This window comes from Cotesia glomerata, linkage group LG2 (genome assembly GCF_020080835.1).
Source record: "Cotesia glomerata isolate CgM1 linkage group LG2, MPM_Cglom_v2.3, whole genome shotgun sequence".
Lineage (NCBI taxonomy): Eukaryota > Metazoa > Arthropoda > Insecta > Hymenoptera > Braconidae > Cotesia > Cotesia glomerata.
Genome location: NC_058159.1, coordinates 21,230,024 through 21,245,038, shown reverse-complemented (window position 1 = coordinate 21,245,038; position 15,015 = coordinate 21,230,024). Strand labels below are relative to the sequence as shown.

General features: G+C 27.2%; 1 protein-coding gene and 1 long non-coding RNA gene across 28 annotated transcripts in view; one reads left to right on the top strand and one right to left on the bottom strand.

The window, feature by feature from the left end:
* LOC123259336 (serine/threonine-protein kinase MARK2-like) overlaps window positions 1–15,015 on the bottom strand; it is a 60,730-nt gene that overhangs the window by 18,894 nt on the left and 26,821 nt on the right. The window contains exons 1-3 of one of the 27 annotated variants that reach the window (XM_044719748.1): window positions 12,032–12,145; window positions 11,796–11,873; window positions 9,393–9,947 (exon numbers count right to left, since the gene is read on the bottom strand). The exons of the other annotated variants lie outside the window; for them this stretch is intronic. Of the exons in view, the coding sequence (XP_044575683.1) occupies window positions 9,393–9,872 (480 nt within the window). The 5' untranslated portion in view covers window positions 9,873–9,947; window positions 11,796–11,873; window positions 12,032–12,145. Of the gene's footprint in view, window positions 1–9,392; window positions 9,948–11,795; window positions 11,874–12,031; window positions 12,146–15,015 lie in introns of those variants that run through there. 27 annotated transcript variants of the gene reach the window in all.
* LOC123259375 lies at window positions 1,277–1,991 on the top strand. Its single transcript, XR_006508222.1, has 2 exons — window positions 1,277–1,397; window positions 1,716–1,991. It is a non-coding gene; the product is annotated as an uncharacterized LOC123259375 (long non-coding RNA).

Here is a 15,015-nt window from a genome sequence, read left to right as displayed (position 1 = left end):
TCGGTACGATATAATATTATACATAAGATAAAGTGTAAAGGAGGATACTTTTATGACTCACAACTCTTAGACATATTTTAATTTCAATTAAAAAAAATTGAAACATGTTTACTACACATATAATTAATTTAAAAAAAAAAAATCAATCTGAAAAGTTCTGCTATGATGTAATATATAAATTTAAAATCCTCTGAAACACCAACTAAAATTCACTGTTTAAATAGTTTTTACAATTTATCCATTTGAATAACCAACTCTACTTTTTAATGACTATCACTAAATTAAATAAAAAATTAATCTTTATTAATTCTGTTACTTGAACTTTTTAAAATTATTCTCAGAGACAAGTGTTACATATAAATGATACAAGTCTTGAAAAGGATAACTAAGTATAGTAGAATAGTAGTTCTCCTAGTTACAGTTACAAGACAGACACACGCGGCTTTACTGGTACGTTATGTAGCGCTTAGAAAGTCTCTAACCTCTAGTTCGTGTACAATCGCTTCTTAAAACTCGCTCGAGCGCCCACGCTTCCTTTTGGATAAAAATGAAAGTTTGAGACATCGTTGTCGAGCAAAAGACGGAAAACATAAAAATCTATACGTTATACGTTTTACAGCTTTATATTGTCTCAATGTTTGCTAAGAGTTTACTAGTGTTATCAGCGTGTCTTTATAGCTAATCACAATTAGAAGGCTTACACAAAACAAACTTTTAGCTCAACACTCAACTGTTAAGTTATGGACGATTTCAATAGTTTTCATTTCATGGAACACTGTCGTCTTGATTTTGCTCGGAAAATTTTCAAAGACAATACGACGAAAATGATTAATTTAAAAAACAAATGTTTTAACATTGTTGTCATACACTTAATGAAAAACACTCGATAGGAACGATGAATTGAATTGCAGACTAATTACCGCCATTGCTTTTGTATAGCCCGTTTCTTCCGCTTCCGTTTGACATGCAGTTATGCAATCAACACGTTTCGTAGTAACAACGCAGTTCGCAGTCAACGTTAAAATATATTAAGTATATTATACATCTTTTCATTTATTTCTTTGACACTTTTATCTTTCTATACCTTTCTCTATTTGGATTACATTATTTAGTCTAAGAAATTAATGCATTTATTTAGCAACGCACTTTTGACTTAATTTTAAATCTATAAATGTAATAGCTACATATTAAATTAAATACTTGAGGTTATTAAATGTAAAATGCAAAGGATTATTATCTTGACAACTCAGAGACTCGTTACTGACTACCGTCAGGTGGCGACAGTGAGTGCCATTAATCGGTATAGTCACTGACCAACAAAAGCTACGCTACTATCAACGAGATACGGCCTCCGTATAAATTGTTCTTGTTCAAATCAACTTGGGAGAAGACATCACGTGAGTGTATCTTAAAATACATACTTACAACGCCCACTATACAATACAGGCAACTGTGATGACACAAACTTATATGTGGCTACCTCACACATATTATTTTTTTTTTATTATTTAAATTTAAATACTTCTTCGTATGCTCAAAACACCTGACGTTTTTTATATCAACGTAATATATTAAAAGTAAATAACAATGTCTGTTTAAAAAATATTAAAAAAAAAAACCCGGATCTTGTTTTGTTTATTTTATGTATCTTGAAATTATTTTATTTTTTACTTTTTAAATGTTCTATTTAAGAAGAATGAATCACTTTTATACAGGTAAAAAAATAAGTAAGTCAACAAAAATCCGTTAAAGGTGGTACTACATGACTACTGAACTGCGTTTAAGCTAGTTCATGCAGATAACTACGCCCAGACAAATTACGAAACATCATAGAAAGATACGTAGATAGAAAAACTTTGACTAAACCTACTTTATCCACCAATCACATGTAATTCAAACGTAAGTTCATCATAAATGCTTTTCAATGTCATAATAAAAAAAAAAAAAAAATTATCGTCAGGTCACCAGTTTCCATATAGAGAGAGAAATTATAGACATACGTAATATTTTTTATCTCAACTCGTATTTTTATATGATTTAAATAGAAGTTAAAATTAAAAAAATAATGTAAATTTATCTCATTCTCACACAAAACTTTTTGAGTTTTCAGTTAAGACGTTTGTGATTTATTATTGTATTTTCAACACTAAAATAATTTGTATATGTAGAGGTATTAAAAAAAAAAATTGATAGTCTCTTAACATTTACCAGCATATGTAATTAATTATTATTTTTTATCTGTGCTTTTGCATTACTTGTTTTTTATTTTTGTAATAATCCATAAATAAATTGAAATGAAAATTAAACACATCGTAAATATCAATATGTATTTTGCTGCGGAAATTTCCATCTGTGTGTTGATGCTAACCAGGAAGATAGCAAACTACGTCTTATGACCTCAAAATATTGATAATCATGAGCTTTTAACAATGCATGGGATTTTGTATGAATTATAGGTAGGCTTAAATGTAAGTTAATTTTAGATTTCATAAAACTAAAATAGATGCGGTAAAACAATACGTAAAACTGTTTGAGAATCAGGTTAGCTTGAATGATCAAATATTAATTCTTAGTTGCATTACTATTGCTGTAATTATGATTTCCGTTATTAAAAATCAACGTTAAATTCAAGAAAATAAGAAATTATTTTTTATTATAGTAAAAAAATAAATATTTCATATTTTTATAAAAACGATGAAAGTATACTAATGTGAAATGTGAAAATAACTAATGAAAAAATATTAATTTAAGTTTAGAAATTAATAATAACAATAACAATAATATCTTAAGCGCGGTTATTAAAAAATATGCAATGTGATATTTATGATTACATTTTTTTTTAAAAGATATCTATATTTAATAATGATTGTTTCATTGATTTAATAGATTTCACTTTTTTTTTTTTTTTTCTAACTATTGACTTGATTAGTCTTGAAACTTTCTAATGTCGTTTCAATATAATTTAGAAGACTAGAAATTCAAATTGCGCGCATACGCGCGCGCTATAATTCTAAACCAATAAGAAATCAGGGTCCATGTTTTCGATACTAAGCTAACTTCAATCAACCATCAATTTTAATATATACACGGAGAAAATTTTATAGTAGATATTACTATCTAGTTATGGTAAAATCTATTAACTGAATTCGATAGTAGTAAATATTATTTAAATAATTATGTAAACCATCTGAATTGTAGTAGTTACCATCCTGATGGTTACTACTACTATTATGATGGTAATCAGTAATAATAGCTATTATTATTTTAACTAGTTACTACTATTATCAAAATCGTAATTCCTAATATAACCTGATGGTTACAGTTACCATCAGTAATAATAATAGCTACTATCTAAGCTAGTAAAAAATATTTAAAAAATTAAAAATTTGCGTTAGCGTGGATGCATTTCTGAATAAACTAAAAGCAGTTGTAGCGCAGTGTAGTACACAAAAAATCGGGATTAAATTCGGATTGAATGTATATTTAAATTTTTATTTGTCTAAAACAAGTTTCAACGCCAAATTTTTCAAAAAAAAATTTGAAATTTCCAAAGAAATCAAAATTTTCAATAAAATTCAAATTTCAAAAAAATTAAAATTTCAAAAAAAAAATTTTAATCTTACAAAAAATTTTTAAAAAACATAATTTTCAAAAAATCTAAGATTTTCAAAAAAAAATTTTGAATACAATGAAGCTTTAAACTAATTATTAATCATAATTATCTAATTATTTAAATTAAAATTTTCCCTTTAACAATTGCAATTAAAGAGAGCATACTCTTTGATCCAGCTGATGGTATCGTATTTTGAAATGCACCGAATCAGCTTGACTACATGTAATTTTTCTTCTGCATTAAATTAAATGATATTCTTAAAGCTAGCAGATGAAATAAACTCATTGACCTGTTATAGTTATGCATTCTGTTGAAGAAATTCAATGCAAAAATTATCAAAACTAGCAACCTGCAGTCCCTATGTGACTGCCAAGAATTGCGAACTATAATAAATAAAATTTTGCTTAGTTATATAATGATTTTCGTTAAAGTGGACTTTACTTTCTTAACTATTGACATTTATAAAGATATAATCTCATCCCGATATTACAATCATAACGAGCTTTCATTTGAGTACCCACTTGCATTTTTGATATATTTTTCATATATACATATATATAATATATATAAATATATAAAAAATTCATGTGGGTACTCAAATGAAAGGTCTCGATGAGTGTAACATCGGGATGAGCTTATACCTTTAAAAATGTCAATAGCTCACAAGATACAAGGTCATTTCTTAACTATTGATATTTTCAAAGATATAAGCTCATCCCAATGTTACACTCATCAATAGCTTTCATTTGAGTACCCACATGCATTTTTATATATTTTTCATAAATACATACATACACACACATATATATATATATATATACTAGCTGACCCGGTGAACTTCGTATCACCTACAATATATTTTATTACACCTTTTTATCAGCGATAATCAATCTTTAAACTCTAGTCTACTTCGATAAGGAATAAATACTGGCTGCATGAAGTGCGGTTAGAATTTTGTCAAGTTATTAAATAAAACTCGTTTCTCATTATCGCCTGAAAATCAAGATCCCAAAAAATGAACACTGAATTTATGAAATTTTTTTTTTGTTCATATATACAGAAGATTTTGAGTTATAATCAGACTAACGCACAGCAATTCATTTTTATATATATATAGAAGAAGAAGATAGTATAACTCTGCAGTGTACTTGTACGTATCTTCCTACATATTGAACAATTTTGGTACACTCTTGCAACCTTGAGGCTCAAGCGTAACAATAGCGATTCCGATACAAAATTAACAATTTTTTATTTTTTTAGCTGAACTTTCGGGTTTTCCAAAAATTTTTATGTTTCTAAACCATCCCTGAACTATAGCGAACAAAACAAAAAAAAAAATTTTTAAAATCGGTCCAGCCGTTTTTGAGTTTTAGCGAGACTAACGCACAGCAATTTATTTATATATATATATAATATATAAATATATGAAAAATTGATGTGGGTACTCAAATGAAAGGTCTCGATGAGTATAATGTCGGAGTGAGCTTATATCTGTAAAAATGTCAATAATTCACAAGATATAAAGTAATTTATTAATTATGAATCTAGAGATAGAGTATTTTCTCTTAATGATATTCTCTTAATAATATAGATGATAGGATTACAATTAATTCAGTTATAATGGAACCATTGAATGATGTTTCATAATTTTATCTTGTGAAAAAATATTAATAATTGATAATATTAAGACTTTTTTAGTAACCCAAATCTTGGATGATTGCTATTTTGATAATCATAGTCAATCATTCAAAATAATCAATAACAGCTCTAATATTTGGAAATTTTTATCATATATGGATTTAAACGATTGTTATTATTTGTTTTAATATTTTAAAGGAAAAAATGCTCATCACTAAAATATGAATGCAAATAAAGAATTAAATTAAATAAATTTATATTATTTTTTCTTTCAGAATTTTTACAATCTGAGATGGTTACAGTTACCATCTTCGATTATAGCAGTTATAATTTTTATTAATTACAATTATCATTTTCGATAGTAATCGTTACCATTATTAATAGTAACTAGTACAATTGTCAATGATAACACCTATTATTTTGTGACTAATTAATTTTATTACCATTTCAAATAGTAGGAGTTAATATTTTCGTATAGTAAATATTATTATTAATTTTTCTCCGTGTAGGATATCATTTTCAGTTGTATTGAAACAGAAAATCAATAAATTCGAAATCGACAAATAGAAATTGATTTTTTTCGACATTTTTTTTTTAAGTAGCTTATAAACAATAATGAAAGAAATTAATCTGTCAAGATGATTTTGAGTTTTAAGGTGATGTAAAATAAAAATTATAAATTTAGATAAAGAAATGTTTTTTTATAATTTTACGTTGACAGAATCTCTCAATTAAATAAAACGATCTAATTTTACCTCTTGACATATCTGTATTGATTAAACGATTAAATTTGAATTATACATTGAAATTTAAGTTTTTATAGGTGCTAAAATTAATATAAATGACCTTTTTTAACAGTAATAAGAGTCTTATTACAGATGGTATAACAAACTAACTTAAATACAATTGACTCAAGATTTTATAGTGGCTGGATCATGTAATTAAATTACTTTATTTTACATTGTAAAGTTGAGAATTCTTTGTTTGATAAAACAATTTTAAATTGCAGTTGTATTTAATTTATTATTTTAGATATTCCTTATCAAACTTTTTATAGCTGTCTAAAAGGTTATTCTTTATCTAATTCAACAATTATCAAAAATTCAAGTTTTACGAATTGAATTAAATTACAGTAAGGTGTTAGACACTTAAAATAAAGTAATATTGCATATGTTATTCATAATACATTACCGGTCATTCTACAATTTTCCTAATTTGCACGGCGATTATTTATGATGATTCATGTTGAGAAATAACAATTCTTCTAAATAGAAAAAATATTCGGAATTTTTATTAGTAATGTTAATTGTGTTAAAAATTATAAAGTATAAGATTATTGTTTATATACCATGTTTGACCAAAAACAGTTTTAAACTTTTCATTTGCCGTATGTGCGACGAAAAAAACGTTTTATTTATTTATTCAAGTGTGAGGAAAATAAATAAATATCGTTACTACTTGAAAGAATAATACTTTACTCATCAGAAAAAGAGAATTCTTTGAAATTATTTTAAGGTGCATAAAATAATGTATTAATTATTCAATTTAGATTTTGTTTGTAAAATTTAAATAAATTTCAAACTTTTACACAAATAAACACGCAAGCTTGAGATTTTAAATGCTATAATTTCTACACGTAGAAATAAAAAATCAACAGAAATGGTCCATAAAGTTTCATACTTAATAGCAATTTGTATTAACAAACTGTTCTTTTCATTTAAAACAATACTTTTTTAGTTGTCCTTGTAATTATTATTGTTGAAAACAAGACTTCATTCATGTCTTTGTACAAATATATAAATATAAATATAAATTTAATAATTAAATTCTTATCTATTATGAGGTTGATAAATGCATCATTCATTAGTCGAGACACCTAAAAGTGCTAATTAAAACTCAAGGACACTATGATCACCAGAGTGATGATGTTTAAAAAATTAATTTTTATCTACATTATACATTTTATTTTCTGCGCACTGGTTCTTTTCAGAATAAATAATTAAAAAATATTGAATTTTAAACAGATAAAATTTGCTCACTTAAAATGACTGCTTACTTATGTATACAAGTTTAAGTTGGCTTATCGTTTCTGATGTAATATATTTACGGTTTACAGGTTTCTGTAATTTCCTTACACTAACTCAATTATAATTGTTACTGAATAAAAAGGAAATTAAAATTTTTGTTAAATAATGAATTATAACTTATAATCAATAAAAAATATTTAATTTGATGGATACAAAAAAACTTATAATGACCTTGAAAGTAACTAAAGATTCCTTTGTATCTATTTGATTCTGAAAGATTCAGTTGGAATGTGGGGTGTTAAGTCATGCTGTTATATTGTGACTCAGAGTGAGTTGTTTTTGCATAGTAATTATTAATGACATTCGTTGGAATAAAACTCATGTATATTTGAAAAACAATCTTATTGCAAAATTAATGGAAATAAATAAATAAGTATTCAAATGAAATATAATCTATAGAGAATATAATCGATACTTTTGAAATATATTTACTACATTATACACCTGCAGGATAAAAAAAAATAGCAAATCATTAACCACAAGAACAGCAACCTGTTTGTCGCTGCTTTCGCTTCTTTATTTCATTTCTTTGTTTTATTGTTTGCTATCTAAGGCGCGTTTATATTATACTGTTGAAACGAGTAGTGGAGTGAAAGGAAGTTACTGTAGAAAAGCTAGAGATCATTTTACCGATAATATTTAGTAATAAAATAAAGTTGTTTATTAAAAATATTGTTCTAATATATGAAAAAATAGAAAAATATAATATATTGTTTTTTCACATCAATTTACATTTTTTTCAATACTCGATACTACTAACTATGGTTAGTAACATATGATTTAATATGCTACTATTAATATAACTTTATTCTTACAATTAACTGACGAGTCATCAAATTCAATGAGGCATTAAATTGAATGGTCTATAAAACAATGATCAAATTCAGGTAATAAAAACACTTATTAGCTATTATTTCTAACATACTCAAAAAAAAAAAAAACATCGCTTACCTTAATTAATTTTAACTAATAAGGAATTGAGGACTATAATTTTGTTACTAAATTGAGTTCAGTTAACTATCGATTTTGCGTTATAGAATATTTTATTCGAGTTGTTAATAACATATTTTTTTCGATAATTTGATGGATATGCAATATTTAATTTGTGGGTTCGTATTTTCATCTAAATAAATGTAAAATACAACTGCGTTTCAACTCAATACAAAGTGTTTCTTTGATCAAATGTAACAGCGCTATTGTAACTAGCTCATCAGAATAATTATTAGACACACATTTGAATTGATACCATTCTATGTACCAAACTTCACGTTTGTATCTTGTAATTGTTCATACTAGCTAATTAAAATACGTATTATTGATTGTAAACTTTGCTGTTCAGGTATGAAAATAATTCTGCTAATGTTCATCAAAAGAATTGTCAATTATTAATGAATAATTCAAATGTTTAAACGTACAATTATACATCTTCTTGTCAATGAATAATTTTCTAGCTAAACTGTGAGAAAAAATAATTCTATTCACTCATCAGACAAAAAAAAAGTTTCTACTAGTGTAAGTTCCAACTGGTGAGCTACGTCATTGTTCCAATCTATTCTCCATACAAGGTAAAATAGTGCGCCAACAAAGCTTAAAACAAAAGAATTAAAGTTGATCAGATTTTAAAATATTGTTTTCTTCAATTAGAACTGACCTTCAAGTCTTACTCATTGAAAAATTTATTAAAGAGAATCATACAAAAAAAAAAAATTATTATTTTTTTTAAATATACAACAGTTATACAACTCACACATAAAAATTTTGTCATCCATACTCGACACTAAGTTAATTAGAGGTGTAAATTATCTGCTATTTATGACAAAATTCATTAAGTAAAGATACAATTTAATATTTTATCTATCAAATTAAAAGTAGTTCCAAAAATAATCAATAGTTGTGTATGAAACTATACTAATAAAAAATGAACGGGACAAGAATGGTATTCGGTGAACGTAACACCTACTGCTGATGAATCATCAATCTACTAAACTTGAAAGACATGATCGTATTCGGACAAAGATTACCCATCTCAATCTCAATTTAAATTTTGTCCTTACCTTCAATTTAGACCGGGTTCTTGAATATCGTTTGCTTCCACCCGTACTTGTTCGGTTACCAGACTCTCGATATTGAGATGAGTGTGCCGGTGGTGGCGGTTGAGATTTTCTTTGGACAGATCCATCATTTGGATTAACGTTATTTTTAATCACTGCTGTTCCTTTTGAATTTGTAACTGGAGGAACATTTGGTATTGCTGGTATAATTGGAGTAGTTGCTTTTTTTGTTACAGCCGTAGTAGTACCATTCGCTGTTATTGAAGCAGGATAGACAGAAGGGGTATCTCGATGGCTTTTAGTTCGACGCAACAATCTTCGAACTGTATTTTTTACAGTTGCAGCAATATGAGTTCCTCCACCACCACCACCGCCACCATTTGATCGCTCATTGACACTTTCATTAGGTTTATAATCTACTTTTTTCAATAGATTGTTTGTTGGGGCTACCCTATGCCCACTCGATTCCATCATATGGATCATTAGTAATACATTTCACAACAACCAGTTTATTTGTTTTAACAAACTTTAATTAAGATTTTATTGGACTGATGAACACTATTCAACATAATTATTCAAAGATAACATTAATTACACAACATCACATCTTCTTTGCCAATAAATAAACAAACAAATCACTTCTTAATACTTATTAATTAAATTTTTAATTTAATTATTTATTAAATATATAGTGCGAGGATAAAAAGTCAGGTAATTTATTGAATTTTGTTTATAAAAAACCCGAATATTTACTTTTCATTTTGTTTTATGAATAAAAATATCCAAAGAATTAATAATTTATCAGAGATAATATTTCAAGTAATTAAATTAATTTACATATTCGATTTCAATGAACTCGCTGATAGAAACTGGATTATAGCGCAATAAAAATAAATCAAAGAAAGCTACGGTTTTATTTTACAATTGTATAATAATTAAGTTGATACACAAAGTGCGACTATCAGAGAACAATTGAGTTTTATTTATGTAACCACTACTAGTAGTATGAAGATCGAAGTTATACTTTTGCAAATGATGTTGCGTTGATGCCTCAATGCGTTTTCGTGTCAATTTAACTCTCAATATAATAAGATATGAATAGTAAAACTTTTATACATTTATAGTTGATAGTTATAAAATAATTCTTACATCATAAATTATATTAAGCTCGACACAATTGACAATTTTAAAATAATAACAAAGTAATTACAGGTATATATTTTTAAATTATCAAGTGTGTGTAATTATTGATTTTACGGGTAATTGAATTTACGATAGCTTTAAAGGAAAAAAAATATTCTCATGAGAATGTTATTTTTATAACACACGCAAATTTTAAATAAATTTACCAATAAACGTTCGAAAATAATTATTATTTATTTTTTTTATACTAATTTTAAATTTCGGCTATAAATTAATCATATTAAATGATAGAAAATTATTAGATTTTTCATATGGATAATGTAATAACACAATAGACTAATGATCATTTGCTTGGCATGCAGTTCAGTAACAAGACAAGTACATTAAATTGATATGACTAGTACACCTACAACTTTTAAAGTCAACTTGTTAATTAAATATTTCACGACCAAGGCATCATTCTAATTAACCCAAGTTATAATATTTTTGATAGGAGCAAAAAGTCAATGTACGAACTTTGACATACAATTATCTCAAAGTTTGAATCATATTTATTTTGACAACTGATGAAACACTTGCTGATAATTGAATAATATAAATAATAAATCACAAAACAATATACACTAAAATATAATAGAAGTCTTATATTATGATTGTAAAAAATTGTATCAAACATTGGGGCGTATTCTTAACGTTAATGTTATTAGTGTAATCAAGTTAGCAAGTACTTGGTTGTGGCACATTTATGATTTTGCACGGAAACTTCTCTTGGCTAGCTCGACAGCTTAGCTTAGAGTTGTTCTCTTGTCACGCCATGTTGCAATGTTGCAATATTTTAATAGAATTCTATTTAACCATATACATTTTTTCCCCATAAGATCAAACATAATTTTTAAATTTGTTTTTTCTACTACCAGTAGATGTGTAAATAAATCATAACTAATTTGTCAAAATTCATAAATTGACACATATTTTCTCAAGCACAGATAATTTTACCATCAAAATAAACATTCAAACAAAACAAAATGAAATTTTTTATTTTAATAAGCAGTAAGTCTTTGGAATTTATTTATATTTATGAAGAAAACAATTTTTTTTTTTTCTATAGAAAAGCTTTATAATTGAATATCAATCGCAACGTTGATTTTTAATACGTGAAAGTATCTTCGTTTATACAATCAAGAAGTCCAGCTGGCGCGCACAAATGACCACGAGGGAGTATTAAATTCTCTTTCTCTTTCTTTCCTCGCACTATTTACGTACCATTATTATTATTGTTAATTCTAATATCACGAAACTATTATTTACACCTTCTAATTAATCACTTGAAATTGAAGTACACTAAAACAATTAATATTAAAAGAATAACAACAACAATATCAATAACAATGTAACAATAATAAATTATAAAAATAAAAACGGGAGTTTTGGAGTTAAAAAATAGATATTAAATTGGAGTTAAAGGCTAAGAATAAAGATATGTAAAACACACACAATACCGGGACATGAGTAGCGGTAGCCAGCAATAAGCTTTGTTGCTGGATCTTTGGTTGGCTTGATACGTAACTCGTGTCCGTACCGGGGGGCCTGTGTGCGTCACACTACGCTTCTATATTTCTTCAATACAGTATACTATCCTCTGTTATCCCCCACGTCTATTCTCTCCCACTCTTTTAATGTTACAATATATCTTTCTCTTTCTAACTCTCTACTTTACTCTGTTGAGCTCAAAGCCTTCGACCGCCTTTACTTTGGAGCTTGACTGTTTTATTATGCCTCTGCCTCTACTCGTATCGTACCGACAGATACTTGCTGCGGTTATTGTGTCTTGTATGTGTACGCATCACATGTATGTACATTATTATTATTTTCCCTCTTTTTCTTCATGTCTCTACTTGACATATTCTCCGTTTAGTTGTATCTATTGTACTTATATATTGTTCGTATGATGCATCGCCGAATAGAGTACGGACCACTGGAGCTTGTGTTGGATAGATTACGTTCTATATTATGTTATATTAGTCTTCGTAGTCGATTGAATAGAAAATTAAAACGGCATAACCGCGCCTAGATTCATTTTGTTGTGCAACCAATGTTCTTACGGCAGTGTAGAAAACCTTATGCTTACTTGCTGTCCTAAGTCAAGACTATACAAGTGGGGATCAACGTAATAGGCTATGCAAGTCATTAACAATTTAATATAAGGGCGGACAAGTTTAAAATCGACGGAATAATGAAATATTATCGAATAACTTATCAATTGTCTTGCACTGATAGAAGGATTTATTTGTATTAAAAAAATATTTGTTAATAGTTAACAAATCATTTATTAGAGACCATTTTTTAGTATCAAACAAATATTTCTTAGTATTTAAAATGATTTGTTTGTATTTAATAAATCAGATATTCATTTATTAAATATTAATAAATCTTTTTAAATACTAAGAAATATTTGTTAAGGACTAAAAAGTGGTCTCTAATAAATGATTTGTTAAATATTAACAAATATTTTTAACTATAAACAAATCCTTCTATCAGTGTGGATTTAAATATTATTGAACGTTATGTAATACTAATGATAACTTAGCGTATAACACTATTCATTTTTTTATAATAATAAAAGATTCATTTCACTGAAGAAGAATATTTTCTTCAAAATTTCGCTCATTTTCAAAAACATCAAAGCTTTTTTAATTTAGATGAATGGCTAATTTTTCTTACGAAAAGGTTCTTAAAAAGAAACAACAATATTTTTAGTTCAAAAAACTTGTCCTCGATTGAAGAATTTGACTATATTGACTAAAGATATTGTACTTTCGAAGAAAGTGACAATAGTTATCAACTCAAAATACAAAAATTTTAAACCAAGAGTTTAGAAATCAAGAGAATGAATTCAGAAAAACAAGACGACGGGTTTTTTTTTAATAATTATTAGTTAAATCAAGTTATTTTTTGCATCTATGTATTTTATTGATTAATTTTTAACTTCCCGCTAATAAAATTGAAAATTTAAAAAAATCGGGAAGTTATTGGTTTTACCCCGGTTTGCGAAAATCGAGTTTTCATCAGATCTCGACGTTTTAAGGTCACAGGGAGCTTCCCTGACTATTTCCGCGATGGTGTCCGCGCGGCTGTATGTGTGTGTGTGTGTGTGTGTGTGTGTGTGTGTGTGTGTGTGTGTGTGTGTGTGTGTGTAAACCTCATAACTTTTGAACAGCTCGGCCGATCGGATCGAAATAGGTGGCGATTGAAAGAGTATCATTACCATTAAATTTCGTGAAAATTTGAATCGATTCGGTTCGCTAGATTTTGAGAAATCTCAAAAATAAAATTTTCAAAAAATCGTTTTTTTGAAATAACTTCTAAACGGCTCCACCGATCAATTCCAAAAACTAATTAGCTCTCAAGCTTAAAAAACCACGTCGATTGCCGAAGTCCCATCAAAATCGGTTGATTCGTTCGAGAGTTATCGAAAATGAAAAATTTTGAAAAAAGTGTTTTTTTCACATAACTTCGAGATTTCTTTTTGGATCATTTTTGACAAAATAAAATAATTATTAGAGCCCAAAAAGTCACGACGATAGCCACCAAGAACGTGAAAATTGGTTGATTGGTTCATGAGTTATCGTTGTCGAAAAAATTCGGAAAAACTGAATTTTTCGAATTTCTCTAAGATTTTCGGTTCGATCAGTTTGAGTTCAAAAGTTTATCATAGATTCTGAAAAAGTCCGTGGAATACTGCCAACCGCGTGAAAATCGTTTTATTCATTTAGAAATTATTGCAGTTTGAAAATTCAAAGAATACTATTTTATTAAACTTCTATCAGCCTTTTGAGCTCGAAGAGCTTAAAAGCATACAAAAGTTATTTCTTTGAGATCCGAGAGCTCAAAATAACACACAAATTGTATTTTTGAGCTCGAAGAGCTCAGAAACGTCATAAGTGCAATTTCAAGCGTTTAGGTATGGAATTGGCGGAAAGTTGCAGGGATGGCCTTTAGGGTCAACCGTTTTCCAGATTTTTTTTTTTAGTATCCGTTTTTGAACAAAATTAATGTTAAAATAATAGCAAAGTAACTAAAATTTCATTGATAGGCTAAACATTATTAATAGATCTCGTGGAGCTTTAAAAGAATATTAAACAACTATATATTGACTATAACATAGATTAGTTTAACAATTTTTCCTTCAAGAGGTAATAAATTTAGGTCAATTTATTACCATAATGACTACTACTGTATGTTCTTGTTTATATTAGAAAAAAAATTTGTAGCAATTAGTGCAAGAGTAATTAAATAGGTGGTGATTGATAAAAATAATGGCTTCATATTTAAATTTAACGGGAGTGTTGTAAATACAGCGAAATAGAACGTTTTATTAATAATCAATGTATTAACTAAAGAAAAAAAAAATTCCAAGGGTGTTTACTGGACTTGGTACTTAATATTTCAATAAACAATTAGGTCGATTACTCTATGGTTATTA